General features: G+C 43.1%; 1 protein-coding gene across 2 annotated transcripts; it reads left to right on the top strand.

Annotated features, from left to right (window-relative positions):
- Nucleotides 1-106: 106 nt before the first annotated feature.
- LOC128701894 (glutamate receptor ionotropic, delta-2-like) lies at nucleotides 107-27,967 on the top strand. 2 transcript variants are annotated; one of them, XM_070099777.1, is made up of 12 exons: nucleotides 107-438; nucleotides 4,542-4,591; nucleotides 9,757-9,906; nucleotides 16,942-17,123; nucleotides 20,120-20,412; nucleotides 22,062-22,197; nucleotides 22,467-22,587; nucleotides 23,912-24,005; nucleotides 24,720-24,855; nucleotides 26,037-26,157; nucleotides 26,287-26,404; nucleotides 27,270-27,967. In XM_070099777.1, exons 3-12 carry the CDS (start codon nucleotides 9,872-9,874, stop codon nucleotides 27,471-27,473), a joined length of 1,440 nt encoding a protein of 479 aa, XP_069955878.1. In that variant the 5' UTR covers nucleotides 107-438; nucleotides 4,542-4,591; nucleotides 9,757-9,871; the 3' UTR covers nucleotides 27,474-27,967. The 2 variants fall into 2 exon arrangements, with proteins under 2 accessions (XP_069955878.1, XP_069955877.1); XM_070099776.1 differs by having other exon boundaries at nucleotides 22,059-22,197.

Here is a 27,967-nt window from a genome sequence, read left to right as displayed (position 1 = left end):
GAATTGAATATACTGCACACACTATTTACTAGGCATCAATACACTGAAGGCTACACTTTTTCTAGTTTTGTTGAGGGTACTTCAACGAAGTGGTTGTCTACACACTTCTTGGTTTATGTCCCCTGTGTTGACAACACTGCCAAGGTGTTAGTGTTAAAAACGGTGTTATTTGTTGTACAGGAGGTGAAGTTACCTTCCTTGAAGGTGTATATCAAGTCGCTGGACTACAGCACTACGCTGATACCACCAATAGTGCCTCCTGCCGCTAACTTCATATACCCTTTGGTCCCCGTATATTCCTGGACACCTACACCACTTACTAGAGGAGTAAAATGGAGGTGCACCTCCAGTATCGCTTTTAAAGGAGTTCTACAAGCCCTCTCCACCTATGATCAGTACCAGCTACATGGCGCCCATCTCTACGTGGCTACACTTAGGGTGAGTTTTGTTTCTATATCCTCATACCTTCTCTCAGTCTATGAATTCCATGTATTTGTGTACTTTCTAATATATTTATATGGTATAAACCTTGGTGAGTGATACCGATAAGTGGTTTAAACACATGTGAATAAACACCAAGATAAATATATATATTTATTAGAACACGTTTCGGTCCTGAGTCGTTGATCACCTCTAACATATTAGAATTGATCAAGGTCTCCAGACCGAAACGTTTTTTAATAAGTATGAATCCAGGTAGTGTTTTTCCTCATGCCCATACCTAACACAGATACTTATATCATAGTACTGTACCATCCTTCCTAGACCATACTAGAATTTGCATGAAAGTGTCATCCACTGAGGACAGACTTTCCAAGCAGATACAAACCAAATCTTCCAGTAGGCCTAAGAAAACAATATGATATTCAATGAGGACAAATTTCAGTTACTCCATTATGGAAACCCTGAGGAAATGAAAGCTAGAACGGAGTGTTAAGCAAACTCGAACCACACAGTAGAACGAAAACTAATGCGAAGGACTTTGGAGTGATAATGTCGAAGAATATCACCTTCAGTGTTATTAACACAACATTGAGGAAAATTATAGGATGGATAACGAGGGCCTTCAAAACAAGGAATACCATGACAATGATAATTCTCTTAAAGTCACCTGTTCTCTCTAGGCTGGAATAAATACTGGTGTACACTAGCAACCTCTTTTAAGGAAGGCTACATTGCAGATCTAGGGAATATACAGAGAATCTTCATTGCACATATAAGTTCAGTCAAGCACCTTAATTACTGAGAATGTTTGAAGTTCCTTGACCTATACTCCTTGGTATGCTGGCGAGAAAGATACATCATAATTTATACTTAGAAAATCATAGGAGGCAATGGCCCAAAAGCTATACACTGAAATCACTACCTAGGAAAACAAAAAGCTAGGCAGATGGTGCATTATACCACCTGTCATTGTTCTGCCACCACCTGTCTTTATATTCATGATACACAATAACAAGTTGGCGAATAAGACACATATACAACACTGAGTTTCTTTATTGTGGAGACGTTTCGCCCTCCTGGAGTTACCTGGACTTTTCTGTTGAATACAGAGATATTTTGAAGCAGTGAAATATGAGAGGTAATTATTCCCTCAGCCTTAACAGAAAGTGTTCGGTATTTTAGCCTCGACCAGTCTAATTGATCAAGTAACATCAGTAAGACTGATCACTGCTGAGGGACTGATTACCCAATCTTCCACTGTTTCCAGTATTTAATCTTTATAATGAAATAAAGCCATTGGATGGCGAAACATCATAATAAAAATACCCGGATGTTGTATATGTGTCTTATTTGTCATCAGTCATTGTACTGTTCTGCCAACATCAGTCATTGTACTGTTCTGCCAACATCAGTCATTGTACTGTTCTGCCAACATCAGTCATTGTACTGTTCTGCCAACATCTGTCATTGCACTGCTCTGCCAAAAGTAGTCATTGTACTGTTCTGCCAACATCAGTCATTATACTATTCTGCCAACATCAGTCATTATACTATTCTGCCAACATCAGTCATTATACTGTTCTGCCAACATCAGTCATTATACTGTTCTGCCAACATCAGTCATTATACTGTTCTGCCAACATTAGTCATTATACTGTTCTGCCAACATCAGTCATTATACTGTTCTGCCAACATCAGTCATTATACTGTTCTGCCAACATTAGTCATTATACTGTTCTGCCAACGTCATTATACTGTTCTGCCAACATCAGTCATTATACTGTTCTGCCAACATCAGTCATTATACTGTTCTGCCAACATCAGTCATTATACTGTTCTGCCAACATCAGTCATTATACTGTTCAGCCAACATCAGTCATTATACTATTCTGCCAACATCAGTCATTATACTGTTCTGCCATCAGTCATTGTACTGTTCTGCCAACATCTGTCATTGCACTGTTCTGCCAACAGTAGTCATTGTACTGTTCTGCCAACATCAGTCATTATACTATTCTGCCAACATCAGTCATTATACTATTCTGCCAACATCAGTCATTATACTGTTCTGCCAACATCAGTCATTATACTGTTCTGCCAACATCAGTCATTATACTGTTCTGCCAACATTAATTATACTGTTCTGCCAACATCAGTCATTATACTGTTCTGCCAACATCAGTCATTATACTGTTCTGCCAACATTAGTCATTATACTGTTCTGCCAACGTCATTATACTGTTCTGCCAACATCAGTCATTATACTGTTCTGCCAACATCAGTCATTATACTGTTCTGCCAACATCAGTCATCATACTGTTCTGCCAACATCAGTCATTATACTGTTCTGCCAACATCAGTCATTATACTATTCTGCCAACATCAGTCATTATACTGTTCTGCCAACATCAGTCATTGTACTGTTCTGCCAACATCAGTCATTATACTATTCTGCCAACATCAGTCATTATACTGTTCTGCCAACATCAGTCATTGTACTGTTCTGCCAACATCAGTCATTATACTGTTCTGCCAACATCAGTCATTGTACTGTTCTGCCAACATCAGTCATTATACTATTCTGCCAACATCAGTCATTATACTGTTCTGCCAACATCAGTCATTGTACTGTTCTGCCAACATCAGTCATTATACTATTCTGCCAACATCAGTCATTATACTGTTCTGCCAACATCAGTCATTATACTATTCTGCCAACATCAGTCATTATACTGTTCTGCCAACATCAGTCATTATACTGTTCTGCCAACATCAGTCATTATACTGTTCTGCCAACATCAGTCATTATACTGTTCTGCCAACATTAGTCATTATATTGTTCTGCCAACATCAGTCATTATACTGTTCTGCCAACATCAGTCATTATACTGTTCTGCCAACATCAGTCATTATACTGTTCTGCCAACATCAGTCATTATACTGTTCTGCCAACATCAGTCATTATACTATTCTGCCAACATCAGTCATTATACTGTTCTGCCAACATCAGTCATTGTACTGTTCTGCCAACATCAGTCATTATACTGTTCTGCCAACATCAGTCATTATACTGTTCTGCCAACATCAGTCATTATACTGTTCTGCCAACATCAGTCATTATACTGTTCTGCCAACATCAGTCATTATACTGTTCTGCCAACATTAGTCATCTTTGTCACGTTATCACCACAATATATCATCCTTGACATTTAACATTCTACCAGAACCTACTATTTGGAATTATTGACAGTTTATCATCCCTCCGTGGTAGCGCGTTTTGTTCACAACCCAACGACCCGGATTCGATCTTGTGCGGAGGTGATACGTTTAAAACATACCACACGTGGGGACTGAACTTGGGGCGATAGAGTCTTAAAACTCCAGGCCAGCGCGTAAGCCACGAATTCAGTCCCCACCCGTGGTATGGTTTGTTTGCAATCGTGTCATTGCGATTTCGTGAGTCGTGATACGTATAAGTTTCCTAACACAGCAGTAAACAGGTACCTGAATGTTAACAGGTTTTGTGTCCCATCTCTGGACAGGATGTTCCAGAGATGGGACACAGAAACAAGGGGTCACAATTGGAAGTTGAAGACTCAGATGGGTCAACAGGAAGTATTTCTTTAGTCATAGAGTTGTCAGGAAGTGGAATAGTCTGGCAAGTGATGTAGTGGAGGCAGGAACCATTTATAATTTTAAGACGAGGTATGATAAAGCTCATGGAGCAGGGAGAGAAAGGACCTAGTATCGACCAATGAAGAGACGGAGCCAAGAGCTGAGTCTCGACCCCCGTAACCACAATTAGGTGAGTACATGTGCAACAGTTGGGTATCTTTACTGTTGAAACGTTTCGCTCACACAGTAGGCTTCTTCAGTCAAATACAGAGGCAGCAGGTGTAGTAGTGAAATGCTGATGTAACCAGTCCATTAAGCTGCAGTAAAGTTTAGCTCTTGCTGCCAGACCAGGAGCTAAACTCTGTTGCACATGTGTCTTAGTCATCAACTGTCGGTATTTTATAACATTTTCAACATAGTATGTGACATGTCTCATCGTCTCGTGTAAGTGTGTGTCTCTCAGTTCTCTTCCATTTCCTCAGAGCGAGCCATTCATCAGAGCTGTAGAGGAGCCATGGACTCTTCCCAACTGGTGAGTACACTTTAACAAATGATAATTATTTGCTTATCGCTTCACCAGTCATTTAAAAACTAATTTTTGGGAGCATCACAATGTACAATGACAAGAATTACAAATTTTTGGATACAATCATTTTTTTTAGCACACGAAGTGTTGTAGGTTTGTAAGTTTGTCAGGAAACAAGTATTTCCTGACGCGGGTCTTAGTCATATGATGACCCACAATTGGAGCTTTTGGTCATCTGACCGAGGCCTTCCACTGGCTTACCGGTCCACCCCTTTAAAAATTATGGTCATGATTATAACCATTACTGCTGTTGTGTAGGGTCGATCCATCACCATCACCACCACCACAACCGCAAGCGCACCACCATCACCACCACCACAACCACAAGCACCACCACTATTACCACCACCACAACCGCAAGCACCACCACTATTACCACCACCACAACCGCAAGCACACCACCATCACCACCACCACAACCACAAGCACCACCACTATTACCACCACCACAACCACAAGCACACCACCATCACCACCACCACAACCACAAGCACACCACCATCACCACCACCACAACCACAAGCACACCACTACCACAAGCACACCACCATCACCACCACCACAACCACAAGCACACCACCATCACCACCACCACAACCACAAGCACACCACCATCACCACCACCACAACCACAAGCACACCACCATCACCACCACCACAACCACAAGCACACCACCATCACCACCACCACAACCACAAGCACACCACCATCACCACCACCACAACCACAAGCACACCACCATCACCACCACCACAACCACAAGCACACCACCATCACCACCACCACAACCACAAGCACACCACCATCACCACCACCACAACCACAAGCACACCACCATCACCACCACCACAACCACAAGCACACCACCATCACCACCACCACAACCACAAGCACACCACCATCACCACCACCACAACCACAAGCACACCACCACCACAACCACAAGCACACCACCATCACCACCACCACAACCACAAGCACACCACCATCACCACCACCACAACCACAAGCACACCACCATCACCACCACCACAACCACAAGCACACCACCATCACCACCACCACAACCACAAGCACACCACCATCACCACCACCACAACCACAAGCACCACCACTATTACCACCACCACAACCACAAGCACACCACCATCACCACCACCACAACCACAAGCACACCACCATCACCACCACCACAACCACAAGCACACCACTACCACAAGCACACCACCATCACCACCACCACAACCACAAGCACACCACCATCACCACCACCACAACCACAAGCACACCACCATCACCACCACCACAACCACAAGCACCACCACTATTACCACCACCACAACCACAAGCACACCACCATCACCACCACCACAACCACAAGCACACCACCATCACCACCACCACAACCACAAGCACACCACTACCACAAGCACACCACCATCACCACCACCACAACCACAAGCACACCACCATCACCACCACCACAACCACAAGCACACCACCATCACCACCACCACAACCACAAGCACACCACCATCACCACCACCACAACCACAAGCACACCACCATCACCACCACCACAACCACAAGCACACCACCATCACCACCACCACAACCACAAGCACACCACCATCACCACCACCACAACCACAAGCACACCACCATCACCACCACCACAACCACAAGCACACCACCATCACCACCACCACAACCACAAGCACACCACCATCACCACCACCACAACCACAAGCACACCACCATCACCACCACCACAACCACAAGCACACCACCACCACAACCACAAGCACACCACCATCACCACCACCACAACCACAAGCACACCACCATCACCACCACCACAACCACAAGCACACCACCATCACCACCACCACAACCACAAACACACCACCATCACCACCACCACAACCACAAGCACACCACCATCACCACCACCACAACCACAAGCACACCACCATCACCACCACCACAACCACAAGCACACCACCATCACCACCACCACAACCACAAGCACACCACCACCACAACCACAAGCACACCACCACCACAACCACAAGCACACCACCATCACCACCACCACAACCACAAGCACACCACCATCACCACCACCACAACCACAAGCACACCACCATCACCACCACCACAACCACAAGCACACCACCATCACCACCACCACAACCACAAGCACACCACCATCACCACCACCACAACCACAAGCACACCACCACCACAACCACAAGCACACCACCATCACCACCAACACAACCACAAGCACACCACCATCACCACCACCACAACCACAAGCACACCACCATCACCACCACCACAACCACAAGCACACCACCATCACCACCACCACAACCACAAGCACACCACCATCACCACCACCACAACCACAAGCACACCACCATCACCACCACCACCACCACAACCACAAGCACACCACCACCACAACCACAAGCACACCACCATCACCACCACCACAACCACAAGCACACCACCATCACCACCACCACAACCACAAGCACACCACCATCACCACCACCACAACCACAAGCACACCACCATCACCACCACCACAACCACAAGCACACCACCATCACCACCACCACAACCACAAGCACACCACCATCACCACCACCACAACCACAAGCACACCACCATCACCACCACCACAACCACAAGCACACCACCATCACCACCACCACAACCGCAAGCACACCACCATCACCACCACCACAACCACAAGCACATCACCATCACCACCACCACAACCGCAAGCACACCACCATCACCACCACCACAACCACAAGCACATCACCATCACCACCACCACAACCACAAGCACACCACCATCACCACCACCACAACCGCAAGCGCACCACCATCACCACCACCACAACCGCAAGCACACCACCATCACCACCACCACAACCACAAGCACCACCACTATTACCACCACCACAACCACAAGCACACCACCATCACCACCACCACAACCACAAGCACACCACCATCACCACCACCACAACCACAAGCACACCACCACCACAACCACAAGCACACCACCATCACCACCACCACAACCACAAGCACACCACCATCACCACCACCACAACCACAAGCACACCACCATCACCACCACCATAACCACAAGCACACCACCATCACCACCACCACAACCACAAGCACACCACCATCACCACCACCACAACCACAAGCACACCACCATCACCACCACCACAACCGCAAGCACACCACCATCACCACCACCACAACCACAAGCACATCACCATCACCACCACCACAACCGCAAGCACACCACCATTACCACCACCACAACCACAAGCACCACCACCATCACCACCACTACAACCACAAGCACCACCACTATTACCACCACCACAACCACAAGCACCACCACTATTACCACCACCACAACCACAAGCACACCACCATCATCACCACCACAACCACAAGCACCACCACTATTACCACCACCACAACCACAAGCACCACCACTATTACCACCACCACAACCACAAGCACACCACCATCATCACCACCACAACCACAAGCACACCACCATCATCACCACCACAACCACAAGCACCACCACTATTACCACCACCACCACCACCATCACCACCACCACAACCACAAGCACCACCACTATTACCACCACCACAACCACAAGCACCACCACTATTACCACCACCACAACCACAAGCACCACCACTATTACCACCACCACAACCACAAGCACCACCACTATTACCACTACCACAACCACAAGCACCACCACTATTACCACCACCACAACCACCATCACCACCACCACAACCACAAGCACCACCACCACAACCACAAGCACCACCACCCCGTTCCTTTATTCGTCCCACCAACGACATCATTACATACGTCATCAATAACATTTTAACTGGTATGAAACATTATTTATCTACACTTGTGCTCCTCTACACTGCAGTGATCGATGTTTTGCCACTTATCGTCAAGAACACTCGGTAATTACCGGCGTACTGTGTTGCCCTGGGTTGAGAGGGCTGAAAGAGGGTGAGGGATGAAAAGAGAATGGGAAAATAAAGAGGGAGGGGGAAGGGTGGCTTGTGGCTCAAGTTGTAGTGACCTCGGCTCACAACTGAAGGATGGGTTCAATTCCGGCACGGGTGAAAACGTTGGACAATTTTTCTTATATCTGTTGCCCCTGTTTACCCAGCAGTAAGTAGATACCTGAGTGTTAGTTGAGATTTGTAGGCGACATCCCAGGGAGGGTGTTAGTATACCAAAGACAGGACCGAGCTTTGAAGTGAGCTGAGGTAGGATAACAGCTCGTAATTTGTAAATTCAGGTATGAAAAGGGGAATGTCTTATTGAGGTATGAGACAAGGAAGGAAGGGACAGAAATGAGGGCTTAAACAGAAAGGGGTGAACATACGATTGTGAGACGTAAGGAAAATATAGAAGAGAAAAAATAAACGATGGATGGGTGAAGGTGGAAGTAATGTGCACGAAAAGGAAGAGTAGAAAGAATGAGAGACGGATAGAAAGGAGGATATTGCGACAGAAGCACAGGTCATTGTGAAGGCGTTTGTATTATTCACTAAGGTCGTGTGCATAAGAAATGTGTACGAAGAGTAATGTAAAAGAGAGGAAAGGAAAATAGAGTGCTTAGCTTTGTATTAACCTGATAATTCTATTACAGACTGTAATTTAAGGATAATCAATGTACTTATTACGACGCCTTGACTACGACTGCTGGATGCGACACTCTTGAAAAATAAGACATGTGTAACACCTAGGTATGTTTATTGTTGAAACGTGTCGCTTTATCATTTACATACAGAGGAAAATGTGTTGCAAGCAGCAGGAGTAGTGGCGAAGTAAAGATGATGTTCTCAGTCCATCAACCTTGGAGAAATAGTTTGAGATGGTCAGTCCCTCAGCCTAGAGAAGAATGGAAGCAGTGTTTCTCGCGTTTCTTTTATGTTAATTAACATATATGTGTGCTGGGCGACTACTAAGTCTGTACAAGTGTTAATGTGAATATTACACGCGAATTCCTCCAATACAGGAAGGGAGACAACACCAGTGAAGCTTCACCAGCACCACCAGCAGCACCACCACCACCACCACCACCGCACGTCACCTGCACACAACCATGGGCCTTTCAGGGCTTCCTGGTTGATATGTTGAACGTTCTTAGCTCACAGATGAACTTTACGTGAGTAATACATTGTGCTGCGTTATCCTATTTCCTTCCACATTTGAAGTTAAAGTTTATATCCTGCAAAAAACCGAGAATCTCTGGTTTTTTCTAACTTATGGTCAGATAAGAATTTTCCAACCAGAACAATATATTTTAATTATTTAAATATTTAATAAGTTTGGTTTTCATTTTTACACGATAAAGATTAAAATATAAAAGACATAAATTTAATTATCCCAGATGAGAATTTTGATTTTATTTGTAGAAAGGTAACGATATATCCTAGTTACTTAGATGGTGAAGTCAGTGAAAAAGACATGTGACACCTGGATGTCAATTTTGAAGACGTTTCGCCATCCAGTGTGGTTTTCAATTTATTGCAGAGCACATAACCTGAAAAAAACTCAAGATTAGGTACTCTGTCCCTCAAATGGAAAGAGTAGAAGAGGTGGGAAATAGTTCGTCAAACTGTCAACAGCAGAAGAGAATTAGTCCCCAGCCCTGACAGTTGTTGTCTCGTGGCCTGGATCACTCTCAAGCAGAGGCAGGTTAGGTTAGGTAGATTCGTCAGGAAACAGGACAAGTGTTTCCTGACGTGGGTCTTAGTCATATGATGACCCGCCGCTGGAGCTTATGGTCATCTGACCGAGGCCTTCCACCGGCTTACCGGTCTACCCCTTTAAAAATTATGGTTATAGGACAATGAACGCTTATATAGTGGAGCCAGAAGAGAGGTGTAGCAGTTGAGGGTAGCTATCTAGTAATGCTTCCAGATAATACAAAATACTTAATATTAAATTGAAAGAAGTAATAGATGGTAAAACTTGAAAATGAAGATACCATAATAAACATATTAAACTAACTAACCAGGAGTTACACTGAGGTTATATCCAACTAGGGTATTTATCGCCAGTGTAAGTACTCAGTCACATTATAACTGAAGCTACCAACCACACCACCACAACCACATCACCAGTCACACCACAGTCACACTACCACAGTCACACTACCAGACACACCACAACCACACTACCACAGTCACACTACCACAGTCACACTACCTGTAACACCACAGCCACACTACCACAGTCACACTACCTGTAACACCACATCCACACTACCACAGTCACACTACCAGACACACCACAACCACACTACCACAGTCACACTACCACAGTCACACTACCTGTAACACCACAGCCACACTACCACAGTCACACTACCAGACACACCACAGTCACACTACCACAGTCACACTACCAGACACACCACAACCACACTACCACAGTCACACTACCACAGTCACACTACCAGACACACCACAACCACACTACCACAGTCACACTACCACAGTCACACTACCTGTAACACCACAGCCACACTACCACAGTCACACTACCAGACACACCACAACCACACTACCACAGTCACACTACCAGATACACCACAACCACACTACCACAGTCACACTACCACAGTCACACTACCTGTAACACCACAGCCACACTACCACAGTCACACTACCAGACACACCACAACCACACTACCACAGTCACACTACCACAGTCACACTACCTGTAACACCACAGCCACGCTACTACGGTCACACTACCTGTAACACCACAGCCACACTACCACAGTCACACTACCAGACACACCACAGCCACACTACCACAGTCACACTACGAGTCACACCACAGTCACACTACCACAGTCACACTACCACAGTCACACTACCTGTAACACCACAGCCACACTACTACGGTCACACTACCTGTAACACCACAGCCACACTACCACAGTCACACTACCAGACACACCACAGCCACACTACCACAGTCACACTACCAGACACACCACAGCCACACTACCACAGTCACTACCACAGTCACACTACGAGTCACACCACAGCCACACTACTGCAGTCACACTACCAGACACACCACAGCCCCACTACCACAGTCACACTACCACAGTCACACTACCTGTAACACCACAGCCACACTACCACGGTCACACTACCTGTAACACCACAGCCACACTACCACAGTCACACTACGAGTCACACCACAGTCACGCTACCACAGTCACACTACCTGTAACACCACAGCCACACTATCACGGTCACACTACCTGTACCACCACAGCCACACTACCACGGTCACACTACCTGTAACACCACAGCCACACTACCACAGTCACACTACGAGTAACACCACAGTCACACTACCTGTAACACCACAGCCACACTACCACAGTCACACTACCAGACACACCACAGTCACACTACCACAGTCACACTACCTGTAACACCACAACCACACTACTACGGTCACACTACCTGTAACACCACAGCCACACTACCACAGTCACACTATCAGACACACCACAGCCACACTACCACAGTCACACTACCAGACACACCACAGCCACACTACCACAGTCACTACCACAGTCACACTACCAGACACACCACAGCCACACTACCACAGTCACTACCACAGTCACACTACGAGTCACACCACAGCCACACTACTGCAGTCACACTACCAGACACACCACAGCCCCACTACCACAGTCACACTACCACAGTCACACTACCTGTAACACCACAGCCACACTACCACGGTCACACTACCTGTAACACCACAGCCACACTACCACAGTCACACTACGAGTCACACCACAGTCACGCTACCACAGTCACACTACCTGTAACACCACAGCCACACTATCACGGTCACACTACCTGTACCACCACAGCCACACTACCACGGTCACACTACCTGTAACACCACAGCCACACTACCACAGTCACACTACGAGTAACACCACAGTCACATTACCTGTAACACCACAGCCACACTACCACAGTCACACTACGAGTCACACCACAGTCACGCTACCACAGTCACACTACCTGTAACACCACAGCCACACTATCACGGTCACACTACCTGTAACACCACAGCCACACTACCACGGTCACACTACCTGTAACACCACAGCCACACTACCACAGTCACACTACGAGTAACACCACAGTCACACTACCTGTAACACCACAGCCACACTATCACGGTCACACTACCTGTACCACCACAGCCACACTACCACGGTCACACTACCTGTAACACCACAGCCACACTACCACAGTCACACTACGAGTAACACCACAGTCACATTACCTGTAACACCACAGCCACACTACCACAGTCACACTACGAGTCACACCACAGTCACGCTACCACAGTCACACTACCTGTAACACCACAGCCACACTATCACGGTCACACTACCTGTAACACCACAGCCACACTACCACGGTCACACTACCTGTAACACCACAGCCACACTACCACAGTCACACTACGAGTAACACCACAGTCACACTACCTGTAACACCACAGCCACACTACCACAGTCACACTACCTGTAACACCCCAGCCACACTACAGCCACATTACCAGTCATACAATAGCCACACTACCAGTCACACTACGAGTCACACCACAGCCACACTACCTGTAACACCCCAGCCACGCTACAGCCACATTACCAGTCACACCATAGCCACACTACCAGTCACAATACGAGTCACACCACAGCCACACCACGTCTCTAACATAAGGTTAATATATGCATCACACTACCTGACTCGCTCATCCGTTAACGCACTGTTTAACAGTGCTGTTGCTCATACAACAACCCGGAAAATAAATGACTCCTGTCTGTGACCTAACATCAATATATTGCATCAATAAACAGCATCAATTATGTGTGGTTATTACGTGACTGCAAGAAGATCCCTACAAATTTCTGTACTTCGCTACTTATTGGATTGATGTGTGTGTACTCACCTAGTTGTGGTTGCGGGGTCGATTCACAGCTCCTGGCCCCGCCTCTTCGCTGGGCGCTACTGGGTCACTCTTCTCGCTCCATGAGCTTTATCATACCTCTTCTTAAAGCTATGTATGAATCCTGCCTCCACTACATCTCTTCCCAGACTATTCCACTTCCTGGCAACTCTGCGACTGAAGAAATACTTCCTAACATCCCTGTGATTCATCTGAATCTTCAACTTCCAACTGTGACCCCTTGTTTCTGTGTCCCATCTCTGGAACAGTGTCGTCAGGTCAATTTCCTTTAAACTCTCCTCATAGGACATACCCCTTAGCTCCGGGACTAGTCTTGTTGCAAACAGAGATGTGTTCTATTTGTCAGGAAGTTGTAGATCCATCTACCAACCTTTCCCATTATTCCTTTATCCCGCATTTTGTGCGCTACTACACCATGGTCACACTTGTCGAAAGCTTTTGCAAAGTCTGTGTATACTACATCTGTATTTTGTTTATCCTCTACAGCATCCAGGACCTTGTCATAGTGGTCCAGTAGCTGGGACAGGCAGGAGCAACCCTCTCTAAATCCATGTTGCCCTGGGTTGTGTAAGTGATGGGTATCTAGGTGGTTGGCGATCTTGCTTCTTAGAATCCTCTCAAAGATTTTTATGATATAGGATGTTAGTGCTATCGGTTTGCAGTTCTTTGCAATTGCTTTACTGCCACCTTTGTGGAGTGGGGCTATGTCTGTTGTTTTTAGTGTGTGTGGGATGACCCCTGTGTCCATGCTCCCTCTCCATAAAATGCTGAAGGCACGCGATAGGGGCTTCTTGCAATTCTTGATGAACATGGAGTTCCACGAGTCTGGGCCTGGGGCAGAGTGCATGGGCATGTCATTAATTACCTCTTCAAAATCTTGTGGAGTTAGAATAATATCCGAAAGTTTTGGGATGACCAAATTTTGTGTTTCGTTCATAAAGAATTCATTTGGATTGTCGACCCTTAGAGTGGGCAGTGGAACGCTGAACACTGAGTCATATTGGGTAAACTTAAGTATCTCACTCATTTCTTGGCTATCATCTGTGTATGTCCCATCCCGCCTAAGCAGGGGCCCAATACTGGATGTTGTTTTTCCCTTAGATTTGGCATAAGAGAAGAAGTAGTTTTTTTTTTTTTCAATTTCCTTTATGACTTGTAGTTCTTCCTGTGATTCTTGTCTCCTATAAGATTCCTTCAGCTTAAGTTCGATATTTGCAATTTCATTGACTAGTGCCTCCCTTCGTATTTCAGATATATTGGCCCCACTCAGCGGCTCTGTGACTCTTCCCCTTCGTCTGCATAGGGAACGACTCTCTCTTCCTAGTTTACATCTTTTCTTTCTTTTTCCTAGTGGAATGTGTCTTGAGCAGATCTCAAGAACCACAGAATTAATTTTTTTCAATGCAAATGTTCGGAACCATGTTGTTTGGGATATCTTCCCAGCTTGTTTCATTTAGGACATGGTTTACTTGATCCCACTGTATGTTTTTGTTATTGAAATTGAATTTCGTGAAGAAACCTTCATGACTGCTCACATTTTGCTGGTCCAGAGTCCTGTGCATAGATGTCTGTACCTCTATTATGTTGTGATCTGAGTGAATTGTCTTTGATACAGTTATATTACATATCAGATCATCACTGTTAGTGAAGATGAGGTCCAGCGTATTTTCTAGTCTTGTAGGCTCTACTATTTGCTGGTTTAAGGTGAATTTGTTGCAGAGATTTAGTAGTTCGTGTGTGTGTGTGAATTTTCATCATAGCTGCCTCCCGGGGTGATCTCTGCTAAAACATTGTTTGCTATACTCCTCCGTTTTAGGTGTCTCAGGTTGAAATCTCCTAGTAGTAAGATGTTTGGGGCAGGAGTTGGGAGATTTTCCAGACAGCGGTCAATTTTCTCAAGCTGCTCCTGGAATTGCTGGGAAGTTGCATCTAGAGGCTTGTATACTTCCACAATGACAAGGTTTTGGTTTTCGATCTTTACCGCCAAAACTTCAGTCACATCATTTGAGGTGTTTAGTAGTTCTGTGCAAATGAGCGACTCTGTGACATACAGGCCAACCCCCCCCCCCCTTGTTGTCTGTTTAGTCTGTCGCATCGGAACAGTTATAACCTGGGATCCATATTTCGTTGTCATAATGATCTTTTATGTGGGTCTCTGTGATTGCTCCAAACATTGCATTTGACTCCGTGAGCAGTCCCTTGATGTAAGGAATTTTGTTGTTTTTTGACGGCTTTAGTCCTTGTATGTTTGCAAAGACAAATGTCGTGGAATTTAGGGGGGTTTTATTTGCTGGCTCTAATATCTGTTGTTCTGGGGTAGAGGCCAATGTCCGTGACTCTGCTCCAGAAGTGTTTTCAGGTGGTGTAGGATTATTGTCATTTCTTACAAGTCTTTTTTCCCTTCTGACCTAAAAAACGTCTGTCCCTGGAGAGGTTGTGGCTCCTCTCTTTTGTTTCCCATAATAGTAATAGCATATATATATTTTCTTTCTTTCAGTAAATCAAATTTTCACTAGACTCACGAAATCGTTATAACAAGATTCAAAGCATATTAATAAATATATTTTTGGCCAGTTAACGTATACATTGTCCCTGGTAGAGCCACAGTGTCCCTTATATAGTTAGGATGTCCCTGGTACAATTACAGTATCCCTGATACAGTTAGGATGTCCCTGGTACAGGTACAGTGTCCCTGATATAGTTACAGTGTCCCTGGTATAGCTAGTGTCCCTTATATTTATACAGTTAGGATGTCCCTCGTACAGTTACAGTGTCCCTAGTACAGCTAAGTGTTCCTGGTACAGCTATAGCGTTCCTGTTACAGTTTGGGTATCCCAGTTTTCCTGGTACAGCTACAGTGTCCCGGGAAGCGGGCTGTGGTTCGTACGTCAGCTTGCGAGCAGCCAGCAGTAACAGCCTGGTTGATCAGACCCTGATCCACCATGAAGCCTGGTCTCAGACCGAGTCGCGGGGGCGGCTCGGTCTGAGGTAAACTCCAAAGTGTTCCTGGTACACCTATAATGTCCCTGGTACAACTACAGTGTTCCTGGGTACACCTACAATGGTCCTGGTACAGTTACAATGTCCCTGGTACAACTACAGTGTCCCTTATAAAGGTACAATGTCCCTGGTACAGTTAGTTTTCCTGGTACAAATAGTGTTCCTACTACAGGTATACACTGTATGAGGTGTGTGATGGAGCGTATGGTTCTGAGGTTATTGGAAGGTGGACGGGGGTGGTGGGCGAGGTGGTGTATTCCCACGCCCACATTGGTCTTGCTAACCTGGGTGTGAACTACGCCCGTAGTAGCGTCGTCACCTTTCCCAGAATTTCCACTAGCTACGGCGGCGCAGGTTAGTGCAGGCCAGCAAGGTGTCAACAGTTTTTTACAATTTAACATCTGCATTAAGCACCCCAAACCCATCCTGTGGGTGGTAGTCAAAATATTACAGTGGCACATAATGGGCCGCAAAGTTTGGATAGCTGAACAAGTTAGTGGTAATGAATCATTTACTTGTTTATATCTGGTTAGAATCGTAATGATTCAACGTTAGTCAAATTTTTTATTGCAAGTCAGTGTATGCTAGTACAAGTAGTTTTATGTGGTAGTGTAGTGTATAGCAGTGTATACATGAAGTATACTTGAAGGGTGTTCCGGGGGTCAACGCTCCCCTGGCCCGGTCCATGACCAGGCCTCGTGGTGGGAACCTTGCCCGATTCCTGTAGTAGTGGGTTTGAATCTTGCTGACTGATATATATATATATATATATATATATATATATATATATATATATATATATATATATATATATATATATATATATATATATATATATATATATATATATATATATATATGCAAAACAACCACTCTGAAAGAATAGAGAAATTCCAAGCGCTTTCGTGACTACTCACATTATCAAGGAACTATGAAAGTAAAGCATCCAAGGAAGGTATATAAGGGGTCTGGCCAACACCTCACTATCAGATCCCACAACGGTTAAACACCTGACGCGCGCCGGCCCAACTGGACAGGTCCTTTGCACAACTCACCCACAAACTATTCTACCCAAGAAAATTTAAAAATTATTATTTGTCCAGTGTATTATTAAATTCTTCCCAAATTCTATTAATTATAAATGGATCTAATTTATATAAACCAAAGGAAATATTCATATTATTGTCAAAACTTCTTTTTATGAAACAAGATTCAATTATATTCCTGTCGACCATGAACTTGCTTGATACTACTTTCTCAACTTTTTGAAAATCAATTGGATGGTTAAAATTTCTTACATGAATAAATAGAGCATTGGAATCTTGTCCAGTTCTAATGCTCTATTTATGTTGTTTTAATCTTAGTTCGAGATTTTTACCAGTTTGACCGTAATAAACTTTATCGCAAATTTTACAAGGAATCTTATAGACACATCCATCAGCATTTTGGGGGGAATTCTTTATCAAAAGTTTTTTTACTGTATCAAGATTTTTGAATACAACTTTAATAACAGGAAAAGTCGGTCGATGGATCTATAATTTCCTCACTAACAGAACACAGAGAGTAGTCGTCAACAGAGTAAAATCCGAGGCAGCTACGGTGAAAAGCTCTGTTCCACAAGGCACAGTACTAGCTCCCATCTTGTTCCTCATCCTCATATCCGACATAGACAAGGATGTCAGCCACAGCACCGTGTCTTCCTTTGCAGATGACACCCGAATCTGCATGACAGTGTCTTCCATTGCAGACACTGCAAGGCTCCAGGCGGACATCAACCAAATCTTTCAGTGGGCTGCAGAAAACAATATGAAGTTCAACGATGAGAAATTTCAATTACTCAGATATGGTAAACATGAGGAAATTAAATCTTCATCAGAGTACAAAACAAATTCTGGCCACGAAATAGAGCGAAACACCAACGTCAAAGACCTGGGAGTGATTATGTCGGAGGATCTCACCTTCAAGGACCATAACATTGTATCAATCGCATCTGCTAGAAAAATGACAGGATGGATAATGAGAACCTTCAAAACTAGGGAGGCCAAGCCCATGATGACACTCTTCAGGTCACTTGTTCTATCTAGGCTGGAATATTGCTGCACTCTAACAGCACCTTTCAAGGCAGGTGAAATTGCCGACCTAGAAAATGTACAGAGAACTTTCACGGCGCGCATAACGGAGATAAAACACCTCAATTACTGGGAGCGCTTGAGGTTTCTAAACCTGTATTCCCTGGAACGCAGGAGGGAGAGATACATGATTATATACACCTGGAAAATCCTAGAGGGACTAGTACCGAACTTGCACACGAAAATCACTCACTACGAAAGCAAAAGACTTGGCAGACGATGCACCATCCCCCCAATGAAAAGCAGGGGTGTCACTAGCACGTTAAGAGACCATACAATAAGTGTCAGGGGCCCGAGACTGTTCAACTGCCTCCCAGCACACATAAGGGGGATTACCAACAGACCCCTGGCAGTCTTCAAGCTGGCACTGGACAAGCACCTAAAGTCAGTTCCTGATCAGCCGGGCTGTGGCTCGTACGTTGGTTTGCGTGCAGCCAGCAGCAACAGCCTGGTTGATCAGGCGCTGATCCACCAGGAGGCCTGGTCACAGACCGGGCCGCGGGGGCGTTGACCCCCGAAACTCTCTCCAGGTAAACTCCAGGTAATATTAAAAGTCTTAAGAAGAGAAGGCATATCAACCAAGTTTTCATGGTAAGGGAGAACCAACATATTTTTAGTTGAATAAGGCTGGTTGTCCCTTTTTGGATTGTAAAAAGTATTTCTAGCAACTTTAAAAGATTTATCAATTACATTTCTTGGGTATTTTAAATCATTACCTATTTCATAAATTTTGGATATTTCCTCATCTATGAACTCAGGACTACAAATTCGTAAAGCTCTCAAAAACATTGATGAGAAAACAGACAGTTTGACTCTATCTTGATTCGAGGAATAATAGTGGACATAGGAACAGTTATTTGTAGGTTTTCTGTAAATTTTAAATTTGAATTCATTATTACCCTTAATAATTAAAACATCTAGAAAAGGCAATGGTTGTTTTGCATATTCTAAAATCACCTGTTTACTGTGATCTTATTGCATATATATATATATATATATATATATATATATATATATATATATATATATATATATATATATATATATATATATATATATATATATATATATATATATATATATATATATATATATGTATGTATGTATATATATATATATATATATATATATATATATATATATATATATATATATATATATATATATATATATATATATATATATATATATATATATATGTTAATCCTATACTTGCATTAGGTATAGTGTTCCACCGACTACACAAGAATTGTTCAAGCAACCTTGCTGTATATTTCCTGCCCTTCTCCATCAACGTGTGGGCGTGTATTTGTGTGAGCGTGCCCGTGGCTGCTCTAGCTATACACCTCACTACACGCCCTCGCTCCAGCCTGCGGGTGTGGCTACACAGGCGACAACACAGGAAGAGATGCCATCAGCAAGGGGTTCACCTAACTCAAGTTTTCAACACTACTGCACCGTCAGTACTGGGGCAGCACCCGACACCTCGGCCTTCCATACACAGCCTCCAGCAGGTATCTATCTGGATCCAGGTGGCGTACTGCCCCCGCTAAAGACACACCTTGTAGAACAAGCATTTATTGCGTCAACGTTTTGCTTTGTTGGAGTTTCATTAAATCCTACGACTTTAGCTTTAGTTTAATATCTTCATTATGTACCCCATACCCATCATATGGGCGGTAGTCAGAAGATTACAGAGTCACATGGTAGGTCCAAAGTTTTGATAGCTAAACAAGTTAGTGATAATAAACTATTTACATATTTATGTCTAATTACAATCATATGACTTTACACAGAGCGAAATGTTGACTCAATAAAAGTTTATTTAATTATTATTATGATAATCAGGAAGAAACTCTAAATCCGAAGGGGTCATATAGCACCTGGGAAATTTGACACAATCAGGCTTGATCAAAAGTGAAGGACTGGTCCAGTTCCTTGGATCAAGAACTCCCTAATCTGTATGAAAGTGCATTACCTCCTGGAGGGGAGATTTCTCTATATGGCTGATCATCAAGTGTTAACCTGATGCTTTCTGGCATAACTGGTTTTTTTTTTTTTATCGTTACACTGACTTTCTTCGGAGGAATAAGGTTGATATTTATTACTTCACTCTCCAACTGCAAGTCAAGCCATAAAATCCACTTGTCTCCACTCTGATCTAAGGCGATCTCATAAATGCCTGATAGGATGTTCAAACCCATAGTACTGGAAAACTTCTTCAGCCGTTCCCTAGAACTGTTACTGTCACGATCCTCACCCCATCTTCCTCCCACTCCTGATTTACATAGCTTCCAATTCATTCTATTCTGGTCCAACTTCTCGAAGTGCCCAAATCACACTTTTAATTTCCATGTTTTATATACTCTTAAATTCGTCCACCAACATTTGCAACTTATTTTCAAGTTTTATATATACGACTCGTGAGGGACATTTATAGCAAAGAGTGGTGGAGGCTCGACCCTCAGTCACGTAATACCCAGACGCTTCACAAAAATTGCATTCACAGGACCAAATAAGGCTGTAAGTTATTGTTTAGGATTTTTAGAAGCTTAGATATTTTATATTTCAAAGTCTGGCCCTAGTATTTTAATACACCAGGTAAGCATTAGAGGTGTTAATTTTATTTAATATTGAAATACCACGTACAAGGTGAAGTTGATGCTTTCATTCCATCAGTTCAGTTGATTTGTTTAAGAAAAATGTGCAGAGAAAGATGTGAGTAAAGTGAGGCCATCTTGTGATTATAGCTCAGTACCATTATAATGTTTAGCAATCAGAAATTTGTGGCCTAGTCCCTGGACCCATTATGTGCCTCTGTAATCTTTTGACTACCGCCCACAGGATGGGTTTGGGGTGCATAATAAAGATATTAAACTAATAAACTAACTTGTGATTTAGCTACCATATCTTACCTCGACGGTTGATTCATAAATGAAAAAAAAATCATTAGCTGACTTCATGAGTGTTCTCTTTACTCGTATTGGTCTATGAAGAGTCAGTATAGCTTACGTACCCTAACAGAACATAACCTAACCTTGAAGACTAACCTAAAACTAATATTCCTTAAAAAAAATATTTTTCCCCCCTCACAAAAATTTAGATTTTCCCTGTGTTCTGTGTCACCAGTTTAACTACCATTTGTTTCTTTTTCACTTAGCAGAACACACTGAAGGCTGGAAGGAAAGACAAAACAGAGACAAGCCTAAAACTGGATGACAGAGGACGAGAGAGGAAAGAGGAGGCTGTGTCATTCTTCAACGGTGTGTGGTTCGCTGCTACAGTTCTCATGCAGCAAGGTGAGTTGACTGCAAGCTTAGTGACACCATCCGACTAAAATTTGATTATTATATTCATGAGTGGACATCCTTAATGTTTCAAAAGCATTAGCACGGAGAATCTATTAAGCATATGTTCACTAGACACGAGTCATTTCCTTATAGATTTAGTTTTGGAACCTTTGTGCTTAGATGTTAGATCATTATCTGGTAGAGTAGTGTAGAAAGCGCTTTAAATCCACTTAAAACTACATGAAACTACGTACATACATGGTATTATTCTGTGGCAGGTCAGGAGATGGTGCCCGAGACGGGTGCAGCCAGAGTGGTGTTTGGCACAATGTGGATTACTGCTGTGGTCCTCTATGCCGCATACACCTCCAATCTGGTTTCCTTCTTTACGGTGACAAGGTAAGTAAGAGAGAGAGAGAGACGGGGAAAGGAATAAGCTAGTTTAGTTTAATATGTTTATTATGCACCCCATACCCATCCTGTGGGCGGTAGTCAAAAGATTAACAGAGGTACATAATTGGTCCAGGGACTGGACTCCAAAGTTCTGATAGCTGAGCAAGTTACAGAGGTAATGAACTCACAATTTACAAAGGTAATGAACTCACAATTTACAAAGGTAATGAACTCACAATTTACAAAGGTAATGAACTCACAATTTACAAAGGTAATGAACTCCAGGTAGGTCTGGTGACAATCATGACAAGTTACAAAGGTATTTACAGATTACAGAGGTACGTAATGGGTCCAGGGACTGGGCCCCCGAAGTTTTGATAGCTGAACTAGGTACAAAGGAATTCATTACCTTTGTAACTTGGAAATGAATAAGAGGGGAAGATTATGAATAAACAGCACTTTTCTTGCATCACTACGGTGATTAAAGAATTTTATCTTACCCACAAGCTCACCCATTCATACGACATACCTCCTCCCAGGTTCTCAGTTCACATATACAGCATGAGTCAATTCCCAGTCATGACTACAGCAAGCAGCTACTCATACAGACAGTTTCAACTCAGCTTTTCATTTCGTATCAAGCCTCATGATCATAACCACGGCATTCTGAAAAAATACCCTGACTTTGCTCACTGTAAATAAAGCATTACCACTTTTGTTTTTGTGTGTGACCTAATTAATGTTCTCATAAACATGTAAATAGTTCATTACCACTGTAACTTGTTCAGTTATCAAAACACTGCGGCCCAGTCCCTGGACCCATTATGTAATCCTTTCTACCCCTCACAGGATGGGTATGAGATGCATAATAAAGATGTTAAATTAACTCACGTTTACCTACGATTATTATCTTTGTTTATACCTCGTTTTCACACCACCACTCAACCTCCAACCTTCACCCTCATCCAATTTTAAAATCTCCAACCATCCAAGGAGGTTCTGTTGCTCTGTCATATGACTATGAAAGGGAAATCTATTAAATGTTAGGCACTCTGAAAGGCTTGCTGATTTGTTCTCTCTCTCTTGAATACGTATGATTGCAGGTAAATCTTACAAACTTCTACTCACATTCGGTACATATTTTGCATTTCTTAACAGGCTTTATTCCTGTAACACTTTCTATTAATGAAACTTGTTTTGAAGCTGGGTCGTGGGGGAATGACCAGCGAGTCATTAATATATACGTATAACGTCCCCCTCTCCTGACCAAAAACCCTCAACTATCCCCCCCTATTCAACTTTCCTTAATAAACTACTACTGTTACTACAGGTTATCTCTTCCCTTCAATAACTTGGAACAACTTGTGAGAAGCGACTACAGGTTCGGCACAAGAACTGGCTCTGTTTACATCGACAACATCAAGGTATCCTGCCTTTCTTCGCTCTTATATATATATATATATATATATATATATATATATATATATATATATATATATATATATATATATATATATATATATATATATATATATATATATATATATATTTGTCTGAGCATATACTGTTAAATAAGAACATGTGATCATAAAATATGCAGGGTAGGGATCACTATAAAGAATGGTAAAATGAATGCTTGAGTTTTCTTGCATGAGACTGACCTCTGAGTCTGGTCGAGTGAGAGCTATGAACCTGTCAGCACTACTATATTTTACAAGCTATGAACTATATGCATATGTAAGTACACATGTCCATGTGTTGTCTACACATGTAAGTACGGGTGTACAAATATTGTTTACGTAAGTACAGGTGTATATGGTATGTTCACATGTAAATGAAGGTGTATATGATATGTGCACATGTATGTAAAAGGTGTATATGGTATGTGCACATGTAAATGAAGGTGTATATGATATGTGCACATGTAAGTGAAGGTGCATATGGTATGTGCACGCGTAAGTTAAGGTGTGTATGGTATGTGCACATGTAAGTGAAGGTGTATATGATATGTAAGTGAAGGTGCATATGGTATGTGCACGCGTAAGTCAAGGTGTGTATGGTATGTGCACATGTAAGTGAAGGTGTATATGAGTAATGCGTGTGAACAAGTATACAATGTATGTGTATGGTGTGTACAGGCGTCGGAGAGTGAAGTGTACAGAGAGGCGTGGGCGAGGCTGACCAGCTTCGGGGAGGAAGCAACAGTACCAACCTACGAGGCTGCTCTAGACCGTGTCCGGAAGGAGTCCTACGCATTCATAGGAGACTATGTGGGTGAGTTCTACTTGCCTGGAGTCCTTATGCATTCACTGAAGACTCTGGGTGAGTTCTCCTGGTTTGGTCTTCCATCACTCACAGTTCATATAGTTTTTTCCTCACACCCTTGACACTTTATAACTAATTAGGTAAATATTATACTTCACAAGTAGTCCAAAAATTAGGCATGGAAACGAGACATAAACAGGTCTAGGAAGGGCCGAAACATGTCTAGTTTTGACTTAAAAATCTGTCGATTCTTTGGGAATTGTTTCGGCCACTTTATTGTGACTAATATTTTTCACACTTCTCTGTGCTAAGGAATGTTTACTATTGTACATAACTTAAATGTTACACTACATATTTATTAGGCTAAAAGCTGTGCCCAACCTTAGCTCCTCCCAGAGCCTGTCTTATACAGTTATTACATCCTTAAGGCCTGAGGTGAAAGGGAACTTACCTAGTTCCCTTTACAAGAATTGTAACCTTAATTCTAAAGAAAAATATTCTTTTAGTTGAAAATTTGGGAATTTCTGACCACATATTAGCAGTGATATTATTGGTTCAGTAAAAACCGGGCCAATGTTAGTAGGTAAGGCTTTTTCTGGCACCCAATATACCAGGTATGACAAAAATGTAAATACAAATATATCCATATTTTTTTACGCAGTCAAATGTTAGAGTGCTTGTGTTAGCTTAGTAGTAATAAATTAATATTTTGTCTCAGATGAATTATTATTATTATTATAATCAAGGGGGAAGCGCTAAACCCAGAGGATTATACAGCGCCTGGGGGGGGGGGGGATGTGGAAGGCATTCAGGCTTAATTCGGGGAACTGGAGCACAAATCCAATTCCCTAAATCAAGAGCCCCTCACCAACATCAAGGAACCTTCCTTGAGGGGTGTCTCAGATGAAGTCATTCATTGGTGTTTCGTGTTATATTAACAGTACTTAGTTAACGATCCACATGTTTGATGAAACAGCAAATACAGCTTTGTTGAAGACTGCTTATTAATTTAATATGCATAGTTCTTGTTTATCATGTAATATTCCAGTGTGAGAGAGATGTCCAGGTTGGTGAAGATGAAGGGTACGGGAGTGCAAGGATTCTCTCCTGAGCTGTGATTCTTAACTAAATACAAATGAACTTGAGTAAAACCTATCCTACTATAATAGTTCTCTTAATCTTATCGACAGTGCTAGACTACTACCAGAAGAAGGACTGTAATTTGGTCCTTCTTAAGGAACAGCTGTTCCAGTCTATGAGTTCTATCGTCCTGCCTCATCACTCCCAGCTACTGCCCGCCATCAACCATTAGTAAGTGCTAGTAATGTCTCGTGGCTTAGCTGGAGTGAGTTTCAAAGTTTTAATAGCTAAGCAAGTTACAATGGTGATAAACTACATACTTATGTCTGGTTACACTGTAATGAGTTTACCGTGTGACAGCCTGGCAGTGATGAGTGAGACTGGTGTACTAGACAAGCTTCGTGAACGATGGTGGCGCGCACAGTCCTGCCCAGACGAGGATACACTGACATCCTATGACAGTGTTGACCTGTGGGAGGTAGGTCCTTCATGCATATACTCACATCTACGACAGTATTGACCTGTGGGAGGTAGTTCCTTTATGTATATACACAGGGTTTACCTGGAGAGGGTTTCGGGGGTCAACGCCCCCGCGGCTTGGTCTGAGACCAGGCCTCACGGTGGATCAGGGTCTAATCAACCAGGCTGTTACTACTGGCCGCACGCAAGCTGACATACGAACCACAGCCCGGTTGGTCAGGTACTGACTTTAGGTGCCTGTCCAGTGCCTTCTTAAAGACAGCCAGGGGTCTATTGGTAATTCCCCTTATGTATGCTGGGATGCGGTTGAACAGTCTTGGGCCCCGGACACTTACTGTGTTGTCTCTCAATGTACTCGTGGCGTCCCTGCTTTTCAATGGGGGAATGTTGCATCTCCTGTCGAGTCTTTTGCTTTCGTATGGAGTGATTTTCTTGTGCAGGTTTGGTACCAATCACTCCAGGACCTTCCAAGTGTATATTATCATGTATCTCTCTCGCCTGCGTTCCAGGGAATACAGATCAAGGACCTTCAACCGTTCCCAGTAATTTAAGTGCCTTATCGACGTTATCGTGCTTATAGAGGAAACGTACTTTTTCTGTCAGGTTTCGATGGGCGTAAGTCACTGACTTTTTTTTAGTTATCCTGGTGGGTAATTTACTTGTCTTACTATGCATGAAAACAAACTTATGTTGAAATTGGGTCATAAAACAATCATAGTTGATTAAAAAAAAATTCTTATACGTGCATTTTGTACTAATAAAATTATCTGACATACCTTTAGTGTTTAGTTCCTGGTGGGAACTAATGAGTTTCTCTTTTATACATTTGTCAGCATTATACATCTTGTTTGTAACATTCACAGGTGTGTTCTGCTATGATATTAATGGCTACTGGAGTGGCCATATCCCTGTTGGTGTGCTTCCTGGAGTACGCTGGGCCTCGCTTCCTCACCATTACTAGCACCAACACAGCTAGCAGAAATGCCTACACCAACACTCACTCCAACACTAACATCACAAGTCACTCACCTTCCTCACTCACTACCTCTAAGCTGTACTTTAGATAAGACCGAGGATGTATGGAGACTTCACAAGTGGTGTTCGCAAGTATCAGTTTTGGAACCTGTATTGTCCATGATCTACATTAATGACCTCGGTCAAAGCATTAAAAGGGACGAGAGTAAATTCACTGACAACACAAAAGTATGTCGAGTAAGGAATTCGATGGAGGATACCGGATATAGCACAATTTCAGAATTTGAACAAATTCAAGTTATGGCCGGAAAAATAGTAAATACAATATTGTCAGTTTTTAAAACTGCCAAGTCTTTATATCCAGGAATGAAAATAACTAGATATTATAACTTAGCGCTTGATCACATAAAATATGTAAATGATTTACAGTGAATTACAATAACAGCCTATTCTGGGATCTTAGTGACCACAACAAGTGCCTCTGGGTACCAGATATCTTCATGCAGCTGAAATTTAAACATATTGTAACATTAACATCGCATTAGGTGTTTAATTTATACATACATTGAATGTTAATTAATGTTAA

This window comes from Cherax quadricarinatus, chromosome 69 (assembly GCF_038502225.1).
Source record: "Cherax quadricarinatus isolate ZL_2023a chromosome 69, ASM3850222v1, whole genome shotgun sequence".
Classification (NCBI taxonomy): domain Eukaryota; kingdom Metazoa; phylum Arthropoda; class Malacostraca; order Decapoda; family Parastacidae; genus Cherax; species Cherax quadricarinatus.
Note: the sequence above shows the minus strand (reverse complement) of the source record. Positions and strands in the feature narration are given on the sequence as shown.